Below are 22006 nucleotides of genomic sequence, written 5' to 3'. Positions count from 1 at the left end.
CAAAAGTAGATGCTCTGTTTGAAATTCTACACAACAGAGGCTTCCTTTACCTCAAACTTTGAATGAAAAACCTCAGTCCATTGACCACAGTACTTTGCTGGTCATATTGGATACAGTTTACAGTTCTCTCTCTCTAGACTCTAACATGAAGGGGTTGGTGGGCATATATAATTTTATTCCATGTGAGTAAATTGTATACAATGTGTTAAATTTCCATGATTGTGCATTTCACCCCTGCCTCACACTTTTTAGGTCACAGACGTCAGATTGCCTGGAAAAGGATTTTATTACTCCCCAAGGACAATTTACTTGAATGATGTCCAGTATGTCCAGCTATTAGAGAAACTATTGGCAATGAGTAGTTACAGATCCATGTACAAAAATTTTTTTGCATGCCTCACTTCAGAAGCGACTAGGGATCATCTGACACCAGATGTATTCTCCAGTCATTTGTCATTTCAATGTCAGCACAATCACATGGCCATTAAAGAACTGAAGGTTAGAATAGTGAGGAAGGTCTAGCAAATGCAAGAATGTAATCAGACATAATCATTTTTACCTTAAATTACTGAAGGAGTCCTAGGATTCTTGAGTGAGAGAAACAGAAAATTGAGCATGAAAAAAAATGGAAAGACAATTTGATATTTGAAGCCAAATTCATAAATATAATTTCAACAGACATGGCTGATCAACCATATGTATGATAATATTTTTCATTCACTACTGTCTTTCTCTGGTGAAATAATGCAGGAATAACTCACATAGAGATCCCCATAGTCTTCCTATGGGTAGAAGAGGAAACTGAGCTAAAAGCTTTTGAAAGGCTTTTTTCTCTTTCATGTCCACTTAATCATCTATAGATTTTTCTAAAGCTTCAGCCAGAATTAGCTCAGTTTATAATTGTTTTTAAGTATTTCACATGTACTCTTCAGGATCCTGCTCACTTTCTCTTAAAAGGCAAACAAAAGCTACAGGATTTGGTTGCTTCTACTTTTAGTCTTAGAATGCTATTTTCTCCATTTGATCAGTTGAAAAACTTTTATATTTTTATGTTTTCTAATCTCTGCAGAAACAGAGATAAGATGGACTCAAAAGCCTAAATGGTACTCATCCAAAAATGTCCCCAATCTCAGAATCTCAACTGCACAGCTGGGTTCTGTTGGTCACATGTCAGCTTCAGAGCACATCTGTTCATTCCTAAAGGATCCACTAGGCCCCATGAACACAATGTGCTCTGTGTATAGTACTTTACACCACAAAACCCAGCAGCTGCACGGGTGAGAAAATCTCTACTTCTCAAGTTTGTGTCTCTAGGCAGTTTGAGTAGGGTGTTTTCTATCTGGCTTGCTTTTGGTTGCCTGTCACTTCTGACATTCAGATGCCTGTTGGCAACAAAATTGCTTTTGCTATTCTACTACAGATGTTTCTAGCCTGGGAAGAGACAGACCAAACTTTTACTGGAAAGTAGGAATTCTTGCCACATTCAGGCACCAAACCTGAGAAAACATAAGGAAGATTCTGGCCACAGGCTCAAGAATGGAAAGGTAGGTCACTGCCAGGAAAATAATGTCCAGATTTAAAGACTTCTAGTTTTAGCATTTAGGAAAAATATTTGTGTCAGATCTTCCCATCTGTGATGGTTCATGATGGCCAAAGGACACTTCCCTAGTAGGGCATGCAAGGAGGGTACAATTACATACACTTCACCTTGGAAAGTGACATCTTTACATTCAAGCTTTCTGAGAACTCATGGTCACGTGTGTGGGTGGTGGGGAGGAGAGAGGGAGGAGGAGGGGGAGATAAGGTAAGGGAGACACATTCATGTACTTTTGAAACCATATGCATTGGAGAGATTTGTGTGTTGATGAGGTTGAGTTGAAATACCATGAGAGTGGTGAAAAAGAAACTGAAGATACATCAAAAATGAAGGTATTAAACATGAATGGGTTTACGTAAAAAATTTCATTAGTTTGATTCATAGAAAATTATTGTTGTAGGTCAAGAATGATATTATGAAGTCTGCTTTTACAATCCTCAAAGGCCTCACTGCTAGTTTTTAGAGGAAGGAGCAGTCTTGGGTCAACATGTTTTAAATGAGATGTGAGGGACAAACACAGCTTATAATATTGTAACTAGTGCCCCCCCACAGGAATGTGTCTATATTTATATAGCATAACCTGTTAAATCTGTACCAATGGCTGTGACTACAGACCATAGAAGCTTCTTTAATAACACATATACACTAAGTCCAAAATGTTCTACTCTGTCATTCATGTGTAAATCAAGTATATTATTCATATACTTCATTGACTTCCTGAATGCGTGCTAAAAATGCCAAGGAAAAACTCGTTAATCGTGACATGGTGACTGCTCAGCCAGCTCTGAAATGTTGATGGAAAGGAAAAATTGTCAAAGGGCCTTTTTAAGAACTTCTGCAGGTTACACTCGCAAATCGGAATTCAGAGAACATGAATTTTCTCATTCAGGAAGGAAGGATTAAAATCAAACACCCTCCAGTGGTTGCATCTGAAAACTGCATAGTTGTCCCTTACTTGTAAAAGCAGCCTTCCTATGTACCACTGAGTACCCAGGACCCAACTCCCTGCTTAGTTTAATTGTTGTATCATCTCAAAAAATTAAAATGATCTTCTATGGACTATAAAATCTCTCTTCATCCTAATAACATCATCTTGGGTATTTTTATATTAAGTTCTTTACATGCCAGAATAAATAAGGCAACAACCTCCTATTATCCCTTATGTTGTGTATTACAGTCCTCAGTTAAAATCTTGTACTTTCGTGCTAGGAAATATGACTTGTATAAGCCTCATATCCCATGGTCAAGGAGGACATTCAGGCCTGTGTATGATACACCAAAACAACTAATCAATTTCGCCAATCAACTAGCTGACTCATTGAGGTATACAATATTCTACCACCTGTTTGGCTAAATTAACACAGCATGTTGATTCAATTGACCTGTCAAGTTATCAAAATAAACTGAGAGAATGAATAAAATATAATTTGCGGATGCATCTCTCTTACTCTCATGATCTCAGTCTGGGTCTCATGGGTCTCAGTCTGACCCATGCACACTAGGTGCCTCTTTATATAATAAGCAAGAGTCCTCTATTGAGTCTCAGGTAAAGTGGTTCACCTGTGTTCCAAGTTGTCCCTATTTCTTTTCCTGATGTGCACAATGTTGAAGTATTGCTTTCTGGGTCAGAAGAAAGATAATCAAAGTTGACATGTTCAGACATGAAGGGTGACATTTTTAAGTCACTTAGTGGGGTTGATAAAGACTACTATTGTGGCGCCAACAAATTTGTAATGCAATAAGGCAGAAATTGAATCCACACTGAATCCTACTGAAGGTGACTCGACATAGAATATAAATTCCACTTTGGTAATGCTATTATCTGAATATAATTTAAGACACTATCTAAAAATTGATGTTGCAGAATTTTGATAGTTAACAAGATGCTCTTGGCAAAAAATGCAAAAAATACGTAGTAATCTAATGAATTAAACAAAAAATACTAAGGGGATATTTTTGATATTTCACTAATGATAAACCTCAATCTCTTGTAGATATTCTTTATAATATCAGAAAAAATACACATTAGAACTGAGACTATTCCTGTGAATTACATTTTCTTTCAGCAGAAAGCTCCTTTTTAGCTTTCTTATTCACTTGTTTAAAAGGCCTTTCAAGATACTGTCATGAAAATATTAAAACTTTTATTTATTTCATTTCCTCTTGTCTTAAACCAACACTATTAAAACAAAATCAGCAAGCATCTATTTAGCATCTACTGAGCTCAGATATTCTGTTAGATTATAACAGGAGTATATAGATGAATGAGAGACAGTCCCTGCCCTCATGGAGCTTATGATCTCACTGAGAAGATAAGACATACATAGGTAGAAAGCTACATACAAAAATAATACAAAATATCACAGAAATACAAAATTTAGAGTCAAGCAAGTGATTATACCCCATGTACTCTAGAGTTAGAGAAATCATTATGGAGTTTTCACAGAGGCAGTGATATGGAGAGGATAAATAGGATTTGCAAAGGTATAGAAGACTAACATGAACAAAAGCATTGCAAGGACATACAATGTACATGAAAGGCATAGTTTGGCTAGAGTATGGGAATGGGTAAGGGAAATGGTAGGAGAAAAATTTCGGAGATAAATCTGGGCTGGCACTAGACTGTAGACGTGTTTAGCTAAGGGTTAGTAGATTTAATCCTGTAAGAAATGGTGAAGCATATGATTGTTGAATAGGGGAGAGACATGATGAAGGAGGTATACATATTAGTGGGACTAGATGGATGAGAGGAAAAATAGGGAAGGCAAACAGTAATAGGCATTGAGGAATGAGTTGATTAGGGCCTATACTAGAATGGTGGAAGTCATCATGGAAAAGATACAAATGGACACTGGATTTGGGAGAGAGACACCAAAGAATCAAGTCATGAAAATGAAGGAAATTACAGAAAAGAAAAGAGGTGAGGACTAAGGCAAGAAATCTGAGGAAGTCTTACATTTGTTGAAAGTAGTGTACCAGTAAATATTGTCTGGTTTCTTTCTATGAATGTGTAAGTGTGCATACTCAACGTGCAAACCCAAACATATACATATGCACACTGAGAAAAAGTGATGAACAACCAAACCTTAGTTGTTTCAATTTGTTTCTTGCCAGCTAGTGACCACGGTGGACTTCTGATCGCTTGAATTAACATTATTGAGGGATAAATAATGATCTAGAGGAGTGAGAACCAAATAGATCTAGGTTCTAATTCCATCTCTACCATTTGCCAGCTGACTGATACTGGATTTCTTTCAGGTCTTATTTCCTCATCTGTAAGATGAAGATAATAGTGCCTGCTCTTAAGGATGGAATGAAACAATGTATCTGAAAATATTCTATATACAGTCAAGTACTGAAAATATAAGCTTTTTAATTTTGTTATCCCTTGTGTATAAATTACCATATTCTGATTTGTGGTTACAGTTTAATTTCCTCTTCCCAGGGATGTTCATATATACATGCAAACTAATTCTAGCACTTTTAGTTTCCTGCAGTGACATTTTAAGCTCTTTGAGGGTAGGGGCCATATCTTTTCTGTATTTATCTTATACTACCATGTACTATACTCTGAACAGTAAAAGGAAAAAAGTATATTTTTTACTTGAACCTGAATTTATTCTCAAAACTCAAATATAACTTTCAATATGTAGCATAATTGAAAAGTGGCACTCAAGCCCTCCCCATAGTCTAGAACTTCTTAAAAAGAATTTAAATACACAGTGAGGTGCCATATCCCATGGCCTCATATACATTTTAAAATTTTATTTATTTATTTTTTAATTGGAGGATAATTGCTTTACAATATTGTGTTGGTTTCTTTCATACGTCAACATGAATCAGCCATAGGTATCTGTATGCCCTCTCCCCTTCGACCTCCCTCCCACCTCCCACCCTCTCCCACCCATCTTGGTTGTGTCCCTGCATCATACAGCAAATTTCCACTGGCTATCTGATTTACATGTGGTAACATATATGTTTCAATGTTACTCTCTAAATTTGTCCCACTTTCTCCTTCCCCCTCTGTGTCCACAAGTCTGTCCTCTATGTTTGTGTCTCCACTGCTGCCAAGCAGAGAGGTTCATCAGTACCGTCTTTCTAGATTCCATGTATATGAGTCAATATATGATATTTGTTTTTCTTTTTCTGACTTACTTCACTCTGTATAATATCTACCATATTAGAACCGAGTCAAATGCATTCCTTTTAATGGCTAAATAATATGCCATTGTGTCTATGTACCACAGCTGCTTTTTCCATTCATCTGTTGATGGACATCTAGGTTGCTTCCATGTGCTAGCTATTGTAAATAGTGCTGCAGTGAACATTTGGGTACGTGTGTCTTTCAGTTATGTTTTTTTAAAAGTGGATTTTTCTGTAAATCTGGAAATGAGTATCAAGTCTTAAATTCAGAGTTACTAGTGACAATGATTGTAGGTATAAGTAGAAACAATGACAGAAGATCAGTTTTGGAACTGAAATGCATTGAAAATCTGAAATGCAAAAAAAAAGATCTGACTTATACAATTTTAAAGGATCTTGACTTTTCTAAGAGCACTAAGGCAATATAATAAAATGTACAATTAAATCACAATTTTTAAAGCATACCTAAAATATAGGTGAGAGTGCCTTTAAAAATTTTTGGATGCTAGAAAGTCATAACACAGTCATTGGGGAAAATTTTGAATTTAATAAAATCTCCTGTAAGAAAAATCTAAATTCTTGGCTCTGACATTTGAAGTCTCCATATAACTTCTTAAGTGAAACCAAACTTTTAAAATACAAAACTCAAAAGTACTTACTTCCACTTGGAATCAGGTCCCTTTCTGGGATGAATAGTTTATATCCATAGTGTTTTTCCAGCACATCTGGCAGTATTTCAAGAGCAAATTGCTCTTCTTCAGGGTTGTCACAGTCTAAAGTATCTTGGTCCACTTTTGTGTAAGAGAGATAGGCATCATATTCCTTGTTGTCTTAGATACAAAGAAAAACAAAAGGGTTGTATGTAGGATTAGTAGGTTCTCTTTCAGTACTAAATATCTGTAATAATTAACAGGCTAGAATAAGCAGTATAATTAATAACCATCATTAACAATTAGAAAAAATAAGTCACGTGTCATGCCGTAAGAAACCTAGTATATTTCAACACAATCCAGTTATAGTCACGGGATATGAACTGAAATTGCTATGCAATGGGCAACATAGAGTTTTGACAGAATAAAAGAGATTTATTTGTAACTTTTGTTGTGAATGATTAGCTCAGTGTGTTTGAATGAAGGACTACATAAACCAAAGTCATGAATCTTAACTCTTTCTGTGCCAGTTGGCTTGGCTCTGTTACTTGGTCACAGACTATACCTTGTTTGCACAAATATGTGTAAGAGATCCAAAAGAGGCTGGGCCCTGGAGTGTGGAAGATCGAAATAATCTAGCCTCACTCCTGGAGACTCTACTTGCAACACATGCCATACTTCCAGTTGGTTACTGTCGTCATCGTCATATACAAAATGCAGTTCATTACCAAATATTAGAGACAGCAGCTGGGTTTTATACAAGTGCATTGCCTGTTATTCTTGTTCAATCCATGGCCAACTAATTTGATACAAACTTCCAAAAGAAGCCTTTGTTTAAAAACATACATCCTTCCAATATTGCCAAATTAGGTTTTCCTTTCACCCATTTAGTCAGAGTTAACTGTGCTTTAAGAATGTATTTTTTCCTCCTTTGCTGTATTGGCTCAGAGCCAGTCTCCCCAAAGAGAAAATGTGTATGTGTATGTATGTGTATATACACACAGAGTTTTTCCCTGATTTTATTAATGAATACAGCCACTCAAAGTCCCCACTGGTTTTAGAAGGGACACACTAGAAAAGTTATAGTGGTTTTTAAAATTCCCTTATTTATAGAAAAAATTTTAATGTGGTGAGTCTAGACTCATATGGAACTATTAGTATTTAGAAACTATTAAACCTAGTTACTTGCAAATAATTTTAAAAGACCAGAAAACATTTCAGATTTTGTTTCTAAAGCACAGAAATATTTTCCATTAAAACAAACCTGATTAGATTATAGTTAAAACCTGACCAAAATATACTTTACAGAATGAAGCAGCCACTCATTTTCCTTATACCATTAATAATTTGGTTCTAACTGCTGGAAGAGGTATACATGATAGGCACATAAGGAGATATAAATATCCTATGGGTTCCAAGGTGGCTCAGTGGTAAAGAATTTGCCTGGCAGTGTAGGAGACTTGGGTTCAATCCCTGGGTTGGGAAGATCCCCTGGAGGAGGGTGTGTCAACACACTCCAGTATTCTTGGAGAGGGAAATGGCAACCCACTCCAGTATTCTTGCCTGGAGAATCCTATGGACAGAGGAGCCTTGCGGGCTATGGTCCATGGGGTTGCAAAAGTGTTGGACATGATTTAGAAACCAAACAATAATAGCAAATACCCTATGGTAAGAAGCACACAGGACCCCTTTGACTATTTTAGTGATAACTGAGTCAGGATTATATTGTTCTAATTCTAGTAAGGTTCCAGGCTTCACTACCCCCACATGAAAGGAACTCTAGTTATTTATATTAAGATGGTGCTTGAAGCCAGGAGGCTTCCCTTTAGCCTGTCCTCTAGCTAGAAAAGACTTGTGTGAGCCTTGGTTGGGTTACTTGATTGCTTAGGAACACATGCACATGGAGGACTGCCCCAGTAGTTGAGATCATTTGGCTTACAAATGAGGCACATTCCACTGTTATGCATAAAACACCACTTGGAAGTGAGAATGTTCACAAGCAATGCTAATATAAGAACCTCCTGGTAATCCTAGCACCTCTGCCCCTGTTCCAATCAGGCTCAGGATGCACCTGCAGGCCCTTGACTTTCTCCAGCTATAATTACTCACCTGGGACTGAGAGTTGCTGATGATACACAGCTGTAAGAATAAAATAGGCCAAAGGACAAACAGATCCATTTCTATGAGCAGAATGTATTTCATCTTTCTTGATAGATGGTGTTGCTGCCTCAAACTCCATAATGTCAGACTAGACCCTAGTTTCCTCTGACTTTGATAACTCTAACTCACAAACCTCTTGAAATTCAACTACTTATTAATTCATTCAGCAATGTTTTTTGTTGGGCATCTACTATGAGCTAGCCATCCACTATGACTACCTGACTCTTTGCCCATCTGGCCAGAACTTCTAGACTCTTACCCCATTGCTTGTCCAGACTATGATGATTTGCCCTCCAACTATGCCTAATCTCCGTATTCCTGGTCCTATCCTTACTTGCTTCACCTATACACTAATATAGGTGGTGTTTTTGTTGTTGTTTAGTTACCAAGCCATGTCCAATTCTTTGAGACGCTATGGACTGTAGCCCACCAGGCTCCTCTGTCCATGAGGTTTCCCAGGCAAGAATACTGGAGTGGATTGCTATTTCCTTCTCCCAGGGATCAAGACTTTTTTTTCAGAAAAATATTGCTATATCTCAAGTCATGACAAAGAACATGGATGTCTTTGTGTTAACCCTCAACATGTCTGGATAACAAATTGTACATACCATTCTAGAAATACATCATTCTTTGGAAAATGGTTGCTCCTGGTTTCAGTTATGTCCCTTTAAGATGAACTAAAGGTGAAGAGCTTATGGTAAATGGCAAGAGCAGGAAGAGAGCTCTCAAAGCCACTGTGTCAGATGTCCCAGAAGGCCTAGAATGCCAGCTAGTGAGCAAGCAGTGACACAGATGCCACAGTTTAAAAAATGCACTTCAGCTCTATGTAGACAGCCAAGAAAACCTCATGAATAGCCACAGCTGTTGCTCACAAAGAGGAGCAAGACAGATAAAGCAATATCAATGATATGACACGATGCAAATAAAGGTTAACAGCAAATCCTAAAAATTGTTTTAAAACTGAATGGCCATTCAGCAACACCACTTTGTTATGTGAGGCTAATGAGCCTTCCTCTTTATTAAATCATGCTGACTATGCTCATCTGAGAAGCCAGAAAAAACCACAACGCATTATAAAGGAGAGAGCCGGTTATTCCCAATGAAGAGAGAAGTTATGATGAAGGGAAACAAATTGTCTGTGGAAGAATTTTTCTGTTGTCACACTGTCCCTCCCATTTTAAAATTTCATTTTAATCCTGTTCACCATCAGCAAGTGGTTCCTGTTTACAGTGCAGTTCTTCTGGGCCTCTGCTAAAAATAGTACTAAATCCTTTAGCTTCTAAAGTGCAAAGACTGTGTAACTTTGTGGATTACTATGTCCCCAATGGTTACTATACTACCAGTGTGTGTATGTATAGGATTAATCCAGATGAAGAATATATTTAATATGTAAGTAAATACATCATTCATGGTGCTTGGTACATAGTAGACACTAGATAGCATATTGAAAAGCAGAGACATTACTTTGCCAACAAAGGTCCGTCTAGTCAAGGCTATGGTTTTTCCTGTGGTCATGTATGGATGTGAGAGTTGGACTGTGAAGAAAGCTGAGTGCCTAAGAATTGATGCTTTTGAACTGTGGTGTTGGAGAAGACACTTGAGAGTCCCTTGGACTGCAAGGAGATCCAACCAATCCATTCTGAAGGAGATCAGCCCTGGGATTTCTTTGGAGGGAATGATGCTGAAGCTGAAACTCCAGTACTTTGGCCACCTCATGCGAAGAGTTGACTCATTGGAAAAGACTCTGATGCTGGGAGGGATTGGGGGCAGGAGGAGAAGGGGACAACAGAGGATGAGATGGCTGGATGGCATCACTGACTCGATGGACCTGAGTCTGGGTGAACTCCGGGAGTTGGTGATGGACAGGGAGGCCTGGTGTGATGTGATTCATGGGGTTGCGAAGAGTCTGACACAACTGAGCGACTGAACTGAACTGAACTGAAGTATTTAATGACTGCATAATTCAAAGGTCAAATAAATTAAGCAAGCATTGATGAATTGAAATGAAATTAATTATATCAAAGATGTTTAAGAAGTCAAAGTAGATTTTATTTTATTAAAAATATGGCATTTTATAACGACTTTCAGGAAATGCTACTATGGATATGAATCAAACAGAAAGCATGAACATGGGTAAAACTATGATGTGTCTTTGAGATGTCAAAATATTTAAATAAAGAAATGAAAAATTCAATAGGCGGTCTAGCTGACATTTGGCATCATGAAACTGGATATATCTAAAAGGCCTTTAATATTCATTTATTCATCCTCACTGTATACCTGCTGACTTTTTAGTATTCCATTCAACTAGTACAGAGATTGTGTGTTTACGGTCCAAGTTCCATGTAAACTATTTTAATTTTCCTTCCAGCTGAAAACCCTTGAAGTCCCCTACCATTGCATTTTTTCCCTAAAATAATTGGTTTGGAATCAATACACTCAATTCTCTGACCAAAATGCTCTAGATTACTTGTCATCTTTGGTCACTTGGGCAATACTGAAGATATGGATGCAACCTATGATATTAGTATGAATTTAATCTTACAAATACATACTACAGCTGATCAGTTAGTTTGGATTATTGAATATGGATTATGAAAGTAATTATTTCAGATAAACTTAATAAATTATATCACCTCTCTTACAGAAAGTTTTAACAAATTGCTTGTAATCATGACCTAAAGCAAATGAATCACAGCAGACTCCCTTTCATGTACTTTCATATAGACAATGCATCTTTAACACTCTTAATTGCCATCTCCATTTAGCCATTCGTTGGCACTTGGAAAACAGTGAAATTTTCCCCAATAGCATATTTCATCTCATTATTTTATGTGTACAGGTTAAAAAGTCAGATTTTCCAGTATTAATTATTGTATACAGAAACTGAAGGTAACTGACTACATTTTCATACATATTGTTGGAGCTTATAATCATGGTCAGAACAGGCTCTAATTTCTCATTTTAAAGATATATCTGAATAAGGGCCTGTGATACTTTTAAATAGGTGCTACAATCATTAGGTGAAAACACTTTGATAATAAGCATGCACATGTATTCATCAAACAGCATTTCTCTAATTTACTGCAAAATTATAGAAGTCAATTAGAACATACTCATATCATTGTTCACATAACAGTAACAATAAGACCAATATCAAAGGTTCCTCAAAAATTTTGATGTTACCATCACCACTCTGCCCTTCTCCTATCACTATAAAAATAAAACAAAATCATAAACTCTTCTCCTTTGAGGATCTCAAAACAAAACAAAAGCTCTAACTTTCATTATTCTAGTATAATGAAAACTAAGATTTAAATTTGGCTTTTTAAAGTAATGACTTACAATTGGACTTCTTTTTTCATCTTGGCTTACCTTGGGCATTCCATACACACATTTCCCAAGGCTTATAGTAGTTTGCTGGTGAAGATTTATGCATAAGGAGTGATATGTCATGATTTCTTATTAGTTTGATTGTGAAGTATGGTAGTTTGTTCTTTTGAAAAATTAACTCATTTTTGAATGTTCAAAGAAACAGGCTCAGTACAATGTTTTGCTAATATCTCATTTATAAGATTTCCACAAGCCATGAATGGAAAACATAAGAAAATTATAAGCTACAGTCAGAATTTTTTTCCTTTAAAGTCACCTTTGAGAATTGTGTTACAAAATCACACAAAATATGTGGGTCCAGATGTACTATTAGCTTTAAATTGAGTATCTCTATGGCTATTAATATGTTTCTTAAATAATTTGGGTTTTCTTTGATGCCAGGAAGAGCTAAATATGATCTGTACCTAAATTTGAATTTTCTAGAGAAAAAAATGAAATTGGTTCTTAAGTTGTTTCTTAGTAAGGGAAAGGGCATTGACAGCATTGGTTGATCTCCTGACCAACTAATATCTCCTTGTTAAACTATTTTTAAAAAATAATTTCAAGAAATAAAATGATTTTAAAGAATACCCATATATCCTTTACCCAGGTTCATCTATTGTCAGTATTTTATTACCTTTGCTCTCCTTCTTGATAGATTAAAAGCATTGTTTTCTGAATTATTTGAGGGTAAATTGCATTAGTCATAGCCTTTTAACTTTAAATTTTTCATCATGTATCTCCTAGGAATAGGGATATTCTCTTACATAATCACAAATTCATGCTTTTTAATTGAACTTGAACAACAAAAGATAGCTTACCATCTGCAATTTCATCACCTCCAAAATGCTGTCGGTAGAAGAGCATTAATTCAATATTGTAGCATTTGTAGATGATCACAAGCAGTACAAGGAGGAGGAAGATTGCTCCCAGGCCTCCTGCAAGCTCAATTTTGTAGATTAAATCTGGAACAAATAAAATAAACCGGAAAAGGTAATTAAATCATCAATACTGAGGAACTTCCAATATTTCTAGTGTCTAAAATGTACAGCCCATTGTGTTTTTCTTTACAAAAGATTCTTGATAAGTGCAGTAAGTAGATGTGTTCTTGATACATTTGTGTAAATCAATTTTTATCAAATTAACTCTCTTCTAAATACTTGAGAAATTTTACTGTTGAAAGTGATAAGTTTATCTGAAAAAAAAAAATAGTCTCTGGCACTTTGTTTTGAACACATCTATATCTCACATGTATACTTTTGCTTGAAGTGTATTTCAGGAAACTATTAGAGTTGCCTTTTACTGGGTTCATGTCCAATATTTTGTTGTTTCTGTGAAATTATCTTTTGGCAAAGGACGATTACCATCTAATACTTCTTAGGCCACAGGCCCTATTCTTCTACAGGAGAACAGAATCATAAAATTATTCTCAGAATCAAATAAAAGCTAATGAGCTTGCAGGATTTAACTATTTCATTTAACCTTGGTAGAACATAACCCAATAGAAGGTAGGCAGGCGAAATTAGCTTATCCATTTTTCCTACTTAATTGAATAAATGACTATAATTTATATGCAATATAATATGCCCAGTGGGGCTAAAAGAGCATAAGAAATCCAGGCTAATCACTTGGCCTATTCAGCCAACACAAGGGTACCTGATAGCAGCCTTAGGTTGTTCCAGTGGGGCACCCCTAGAACTGTGACAGTTGGAAAATTTAAATCAATACATAATGGAAAGAGACTTAATATACCCCAGGCTCAGAGAATAGTGACTTACCCGTAGCTTAATTAGTGATATTACAAAATCTAGGGTGTATCATCAAAAGAGGAGATAGTATCATGGATTCAGAGAAAGGGGAAGTCAGAGAAGAATTTAGAATATAAATTCAGAAATGTCCAGAGGAGAACTGCTGAATCTGAAAGACGCCAGACCAGAGACATTTTCCACTTTGGTACAGGGAAATTCATTGTTCTCAACAGAACACAGGTAAACTTACCTTGTAATGAGCTGCTGCTGCTGCTGCTGCTGCTAAGTCGCTTCAGTCGTGTCCGACTCTCTGCGACCCCATAGATGGCGGCCCACCAGGCTCTGCCATCCCTGGGATCCTCCAGGTAAGAACACTGGAGTGGGTTGCCATTTCCTTCTCCATATAATGAGCTAAGTTCCCTTTAATCTAATCTCATAATTGCCAAGTGAGTCTTTTATTATTAATTCAGCTTACCATGTAACTACAAACTGAAAAAGGAAATGGCATTTTGGTTTGTACATCAGTTGTTTATGAGTTTCCTGGGCATCAATCAGCCTCCCTGGATGCATCAATTCTGGCCAAAATCAAATTGATGACCATGACAGACTGCCATTATTGAAGGTCTCTTGACAAGAAGATCATCAATCATCCGTATTTCCCCGAGATTGTCTCTTATCTCTATATAGGCTTATTGTTTAAGATAAATTAGGTTCATTGTAAAAAAAAGAAAAAAGATAAATGTATATAATATATATTACAAGTAATGTATATTATAGACAAAACTTTCTACTAGTCTACCATCTATTCTCTAAGTAATCTGTTAGGGCAGGAATTACTGATCCAAATTCATTAATGAATCTGACTCAGCAGTTTGTTCACTTACTCAAGGTCTTATAGTTAAAAAGTAGACCTGAAAACAGATATTTTAATTTCAAATTTAAGGTTCTTTTTACTACACCACAGTTTTGTAAGCTCCATCCTGGAAACTGTCAGTGAAAAGCCTTTTCTTTGTTCTTCCATAGAACTGTTGGCAATACTTCTCAAAAACATATGATTTGCAGTGAACTTTGGCTCCTTCTGTCCTTTACATTTTGAGGAAAGAAGCTAAACTACAATTGCCAGGCAGAATGCTAGGGCTTACAGATCTCAAGCAGGTTATTGAAGGGTACTGAAGAATTCTGTAGCTATACCAGAAAGAAACAAGGAGCTCCTTCAGTTCAGTTCAGTTCAGTTGCTCAGTCGTGTCCGACTCTTTGTGATCCCATGGACACATGGGATCCCTGTATATCACCAACTCCCGGGGTCTACTCAAACTCATCTCCACTGAGTCGGTGATGCCATCCAACCATCTCATCCTCTGTTGTCCCCTTCTCCTCCTGCCTTCAATCTTTCCCAGTATCAGGGTCTTTTCAAATCAGTCAGATCTTCACATCAGGTGGCCAAAGCATTGGAGTTTCAGTTTCAGCATCAGTCCTTCCAATGAACACCCAGGACTGATCTTTAGGATGGACTGGCTGGATCTCTGAAGGGACTCTCAAGAGTCTTCTCCAACACCACAGTTCAAAAGCATCAATTCTTTGGTGCTCAGCTTTCTTTATAGTCCAACTCTCACATCCATACATTACTACTGGAAAAACCATAGCCTTGACTAGATGGACCTTTGTTGGCAAAGTAATGTCTCTGCTTTTTAATATGCTGTCTAGGTTGGTCATAAGTTTCCTTCCAAGGAGTAAGCGTCTTTTAACTTCATGGCTGCAGTCACCATCTGCAGTGATTTTGGAGCCCCCAAAAATAAAGTTTGACACTGTTTCCACTGTTTTCCCATCTATTTCCCATGAAGTGATGGGACTGGATGCCATAATCTTAGTTTTCTGCTTGTTGAGCTTTAAGCCAACTTTTTCACTCCTCTTTCACTTTCATCAAGAGTCTCTTTAGTTCTTCTTCACTTTCTGCCATAAGGGTGGTGTCATCTGCATATCTGAGGTTATTGATATTTCTCTCGGCAATCTTGATTCCAGCTTGTGTTTCCTCGAGCCCAGCATCTCTCATGATGTACTCTGCATATAAGTTAAATAAGCAGGGTGACAATATACAGCCTTGACGTACTCCTTTTCCTACTCAGAACCAGTCTGTTGTTCCATGTCCAGTTCTAATTCTTGCTTCCTGACCTGCATATAGATTTCTCAGGAGGCAGGTCAGGAAGTCTGGTATTCCCATCTCTTTCAGAATTTTCCACAGTTTATTGTGATCCACAGAGTCAAAGGCTTTGGCATAGTCAATAAAGCAGAAAGACATGTTTTTCTGGAACTCTCTTGCTTTTTTGATGATCCAATGGATGTTGGCAATTTGATCTCTGGTTCCTCTGCCTTTTCTAAATCCAGCTTGAACATCTGGAATTTCATGGTTCACATATTGCTCCTTGGAGTCCAGCATATGAGAACAGGTTTTACGTTTCATGGGGAAATAGAGAATTTGGTATTTTAAAGGAGGTGGAGTAAGGGAGGAGATGTTAGTGGCCAGAGACAGCATAGCCAGTCAGGAGAGTCACTCAGAAGAAATATAAGAAATAAGATGTTATACTTTTTGAGTAGGAAGAGGGGGAGGATGGGGGAAAAAAAGGCAGTGAAGCTGCTTTGAGAGACAAATATGTTACAATAACTATAATTATGAAGGGCCTCATATGAGGAGGGACAGAAAATTGGAATCTATCTCTATCCTGCCTGCTGTAAGAGGTGGTCATTTGGAAAATTAAGTCACAAAACTTCAGATAAAAAACAATCCTATGTCATATTAGCTCTGCCTCCTGCCTTCCCTATAGAAAGTGACTCCCTAGGAACCACTACCAGCCTCTGTGTGGATGATAAGGCAAGCTTGCTTATGAGACCTCTGTGGGGCTGCAATATCATAATCTTCACTTGTTTTCTTAGCATGTTACATCAATTATGCATTTTTAATAGCTAGTGTTAAATTGAAAGGGCAACATGATTTTCTTTGGTTTACTCTGAAAACTGAATTCTCTTTGATCTTAGATTATTGATTGTCTTGATTCAACATGTTTTTCCTGTTGCAAAATGTTCATTTAATGTTGTAATTTTTTATGAACTCTGTCTCTCTCCCTCGGTGTCTCTCTGGTCAGAACAGCTTTGAACTGTTTTCAAAGTCACTTAATGGGATTTTTTTCAGCAATTTCTGTGTTATTTACAGAGTAGAGTTGCTATTAGGTAGATGGAAAACTTCAGCAGCAGGAACAATTTGTGCTCCCAAGTAGCAGACACCTTTTTTAGCAGTAAACTTATGGAAGAAAGCTATGGTGTGAAAAGTATCCTTTTGGTTTTGGGGTCCATTTTATAAAAATATCTTTGAAATATATTATCTAATGATGGCTGTTTACATTGAAAACTGTGGATCTAGATCCTGAGATTCAGCCAGCATTCTTTGATTCAGCCCAGGCAGTCACATTAAAAAGGAAACATGTATCCTATAATCAGAGGGCAGAATTGCCATCAACCAGATGACACCTGGCTTTTCTTTTGTCTTCTGTTTTCAATTGTCACTTTCCATCTCAGCAGGATCTATACTTCCAGGGACATTTCCCTGACTGAGAAGGTGAAAGTCATTTTATTTGGACTGTGTCATGTATACACTTCACAAGGATAGAGATAGCCAGAACAGGAAATATTTACGTGACTGTAACTTTTTCTAGGCACCCAAAGTACAAGTATAGTTCTTTGTAACCTTCTTAATTTGAACCCAACCAGTTCTTCACTTTGAATGTGAAGATCAGACAACATAAGATAGGACTAACAGCAGTTGAAGTCAAGGGGCTGGAAATGTTCTGAGCTTGCTCATAATTTGGGAAGCAGGTTAGGAGATCCCACATGAGGGTTTCCTATACAGGTTGGGGATTCAGGGTAAGGCAGTAGCACTAGGAATGAAGAGAAAGAGAGATTCATTGGTATGTGTCTGTGGTAAAGGGAGCATACCCAGAGAAAATAGAATCATCAGAATTTCCCTAGCACTAAGTTAAGAATCTTGGCTACTCAAAACACTTAGAATGAATTTCTTACTAAAAAGTTCCTTGTACTTACTGGCAAACAGTTTGTCAGAGAGTGAGGAAGTGCTAGGTTAGTAAATGCAGGTAGAAGATGCATACATAGGTAAGGGGCATCTTGCTTTGAGAAAGGCTGACACTATTAACTGCATATTAGACATGAGTTGTCACTTAACAAAAGGCCTTTTCCCTTTGTGAAAGGATTCATGAAATGTTTCTTCTCTATAATGATCACTTGGGGCATTTTAGATATTTGATTATATCATCAGGAAGTTATTTTTCCATAAAAGGAGCCACACTCATATTCCAGATGGAAACACTGTGGCTACTAATGCCAGGCTATGTTGTGATAAAGCCTGAAAGGTTCAACTTTAAAGGAAATAACTGAAATTTTGCAAGATGAACTAGAGTTCAGTCTAATTTAATATGTTGGATCAGGACCATAGGGCTTCTTGTTCTTTTCTGAACCTCTACCATACTATTGAGAGCTCTCAAGTAAAATGGAATAAGGGAAGATGAATTGCATCCTTTTGTGAAGCACAGTGAAAAAATTCAACTGCTACCTAAAACAGAGAGTACATACTGGTATACCATGGGCCAGAAAAAAAAAAAAAAAAAAAAGGTTTTTTGGTCTGTATGTTTCCCCAAAAGTTGATACTAATACTTAAAAATCAAAATATTATATATTCAGTCTTTCAACTTCACTGAAAACTTGGAAGCTCTCATATCCATAGTTACACTTTTCAGCAAGTACGACGATAATCTTCTATGAAAGAGTAATGACTGCCCTTTAAAGCACAGCATGTTTTCTGTAACCTGTGTTTAATATCCAGCCTTCCTTTTCTTTTAATTGCCATATCTACCTGGCTATTCAGGTCTTTGTGTTTTTATCCCCCAATCTGGAAATTTAATGTTTTGAAAAGAGAAATGCATTCAGATAACCCAAAAGATACCAGTCAAGACCAGATCTCACGGAAATCCTCTCTTTACCAGTCCTTATCATCCATCCTCCACCTAACTGCTCTAGTCATCTAGCAGGACCATTTTCACCCAACAAGTGCCTGTGAGCACTTACTATATTCTACATGCTTGGGATACAGCAATAAGTAAGGCAGGGAAAAGTCCCTGTTTTTATGAAGTTTACATTCTAATGTGTGTGTCGGGTGTCGGGGGAGACAAGTAGAAAACAAATATGGAATATGATATCAGATAGTAGTAAATAAAGTAAACAGAAATAGAGCCAAGTGAGAGGGAAAAGAATGTGATGGGTAGTCCATCAATGCATGAATAGATCTAGAAAATTTGGCATATGTACACAACGGAATAGGCTTCCCCAAGTTGCTCAGATACTAAAGAATCCACCTGCAATGTGGGAGACCTGTGTTTGCTCTCTGGGTTGGGAAGATCCCCTGGAGGAGGGCATGGCAACCCATTCCAGTATTCTTGCCTGGAGAATCCCCATGGACAGAGGAGCCTGGCAGGCTATAGTTCGTGGGGTCACAGAGTCGGACATGGCTGAGTGACTAAGGACAGCACACAGCAGAATATTATTCAGCCTTAATAAAGAAAGAGATTCTTGTCATTTGCTACAACATGGATGAAACTGGAGTGCATTATGGTAAGTGAAATAAGACAGACAGAGAAAGCTAAATATAGTGTATGATATCACTTATATGTGGAATTTTTTTTTTTTAAGTTGAAGTCATAGAAACAGAAAAGAGAAAAGTGATTGTCAGGGGATGGAGGGTCAGGGAGAAAATAGGGTGAGATTAGTAAAAGGGCACAGATTTCGGGTAGGTGAATATGGTTGGAGGAGCTAAGGTATAAAATGGTGACAATAGTGGGTAACACTGGATTGTATCATTGAAATTTGCCAGGAAGGTAGAAATGAAATGTTCTCACACACACAGAAATAAAAGGTAGATGTGTGAGGTGATTGTTAATTAACTCAATGGGGGGAGTCATTTCACAACTTACAAATCATCATGTTGTACACTTAAAATATCTTACAATTTTGTTTGTCAGTTTTATATGATGGCTCAGATGGTAAAGAACCTGCCTGCAATGCAAGAGACCTGGGTTCAATCCCAGGGTCGGGAAGATCCCCTGGAAAAGGGAATGGCTACCCACTCCACTATTCTTGCCTGGATAATTCCATGGACAGAGGAGCTTGGTGGGCTACAGTACATAGGGTCACAAAGAGTCAGACATGACTGAGTGACTATCACTTTCACTTTTTTTTAACTCAATAAAGCTAAAAGAATGTTTTAAAGAAAGAGATTGGGTAGTACTATCTTATAAAGAGTGACCAGGGAAAGGTCTATTGAGAAGGTAGTATTTAAACAGAGGCTGTAAGAAAAGAGGGAGTGAGTCATAGGAACTACTGGGGAAAGAGTGTTCCAGGCAGAGGAAGTAGTAAGTGCAAAGATCAGGAACCAGGACCATGCTTGGTGAGCATGAGAAATAAAAAGGAGGCCAACAAAGGTCCATCTAGACAAGGCTATGGTTTTTCCTGTGGTCATGTATGGATGTGAGAGTTGGACTGTGAAGAAAACTGAGCGCCAAAGAATTGATGCTTTTGAACTGTGGTGTTGGAGAAGACTCTTGAGAGTCCCTTGGACTGCAAGGAGATCCTACCAGTCCATTCTGAAGGAGATCAGCCCTGGGATTTCTTTGGAAGGAATGATGCTAAAGCTGAAACTCCAGTACTTTGGCCACTTCATGCGAAAATTTGACTCATTGGAAAAGACTCTGATGCTGGGAGGGATTGGAGGCAAGAGGAGAAGGGGACGACAGAGGATGAGATGGCTGGATGGCATCACTGACTCAATGGATGTGAGTCTGAGTGAACTCCAGGAGTTGGTGATGGACAGGGAGGCCTGGTGTGCTGCAATTCATGGGATCGCAAAGAGTTGGACACGACTGAGCGACTGAACTGAACTGAGTGTATGCAAAGTTTAAGGCAGATTGTGGTAGAAAATGAGATCAGAAATGTCTTGGAGGACATGGCAAAGATTTGGGGTTTCATTAGTGTGGTGGTGGTGTGGTTAGTTGCTACGTCAGGTCTGACTCTTGCAATACTATGGACTATGGCCCACCAGGCTCCTCTTTCCTTGGGATTTCCCAGGCAAGAATACTGGAGTGGTTAGCCACTCCCTTCTCTAGGGGAACTTCCAGATCCATGGATCAAACCCGAATCTCCTACATTGCAGGCAGATTCTTTACCGACTGAGTTACCAGGGAACTGAAGGTTCTGTAATTGGACGGTTCTGACTAGAGAAATGATATGATCTGACCTTAGTATTTAAAGGAAAAATCCAGATACTGTGTTGAGATTAGACTGTAAGGGAACAAGGGGCAAGTGGGGAGACCAGTTAGGGGGGAAATGCAGTGAGCCAGGTAATTGATGCTGGTGGCTCAGACTCAGATAGTAACAATAAAGGTAGGGAAAGTGCTCAGTGTAGATGTGTTATAAAGGCATAGCCATCGAATTTCCTGCTAGACTACATAAAGCATGTGTGAGTATAGAAAAGAAAAAGTGAAGGATGATTCCAAGGATATTTGGCCTGAGCAACTGGAAGGATGGTGATGGAGATGGAGAAAGCAACTGGAGGATCAAGTTTATAGGGAGGAGAAATCAGGAATCCTGTGTGGGACATGTGAAGCTTGATATGCCTACTAGATATGTTTACTAGTGGAGTTTTTGAATTGTTGTCGAATAGGCAGTTAGGAATACAACTCTGGAGTTTAGGCAAGAAGTCCGAGCTAAAGACAAATTTGGGAGATGGCAGCAAATAAATCATGAGCAAAACTGAGGTGGAGATGGAATGAAATCATCTAGGGACTGAGAAGAGGGGACCTGAAACCTGGGGAACTCTAATGTTTAGGAAGATGGGAATTAATAATCTCAGTTATTCATGGTTTAGACACATTTCCTTGTAGAAGCCATGGGAGGCAGCAGTTTTACAGTGTACCTTGGTTTCTAGTGTGAGATTATTGGAAGTGAAGGGCAGCTAGTGGTTACTTTAATCAAAGGAAAATGGATTTATTTTAAAACTCAAGGCTATTTCTACCTCTACTGACTGACTACATAAGACCCCCCTCATTATTTTTCCTCTGAGCAAGTTTTTAATTATAACACTTCATATATTTTTTGCAATTTTTTGTTTCATGAGTAAGGTTTGTCTTTCTTTGTACCCTCACTGCCCTGCAGACTATAAACCCCATGCAGACTTAAGGATGTCTATTTCCTAATACCTAACACAATGCTTGCTATACATGCTC

At 37.7% G+C, this 22006-nt stretch overlaps 1 protein-coding gene across 26 annotated transcripts in view; it reads right to left on the bottom strand.

Moving 5' to 3' along the window:
- Nucleotides 1-22006, bottom strand: part of IL1RAPL2 (interleukin 1 receptor accessory protein like 2) — a 1479614-nt gene that overhangs the window by 8890 nt on the left and 1448718 nt on the right. For all 26 annotated transcript variants that reach the window (XM_059883637.1, XM_059883641.1, XM_059883624.1 and 23 more), the window contains 2 exons: nt 12744-12887; nt 6400-6570 (listed from right to left, as the gene is read on the bottom strand). In XM_059883637.1, the coding sequence (XP_059739620.1) occupies nt 6400-6570; nt 12744-12887 (315 nt within the window). The remainder of the gene's footprint in view (nt 1-6399; nt 6571-12743; nt 12888-22006) is intronic.

Source organism: Bos taurus, chromosome X (genome assembly GCF_002263795.3).
Source record: "Bos taurus isolate L1 Dominette 01449 registration number 42190680 breed Hereford chromosome X, ARS-UCD2.0, whole genome shotgun sequence".
In the NCBI taxonomy this organism is placed as follows: Eukaryota; Metazoa; Chordata; class Mammalia; order Artiodactyla; family Bovidae; genus Bos; species Bos taurus.
The sequence above is the reverse complement of the archived record's forward strand: the minus strand, read 5'-3'. Positions and strand labels throughout refer to the sequence as shown.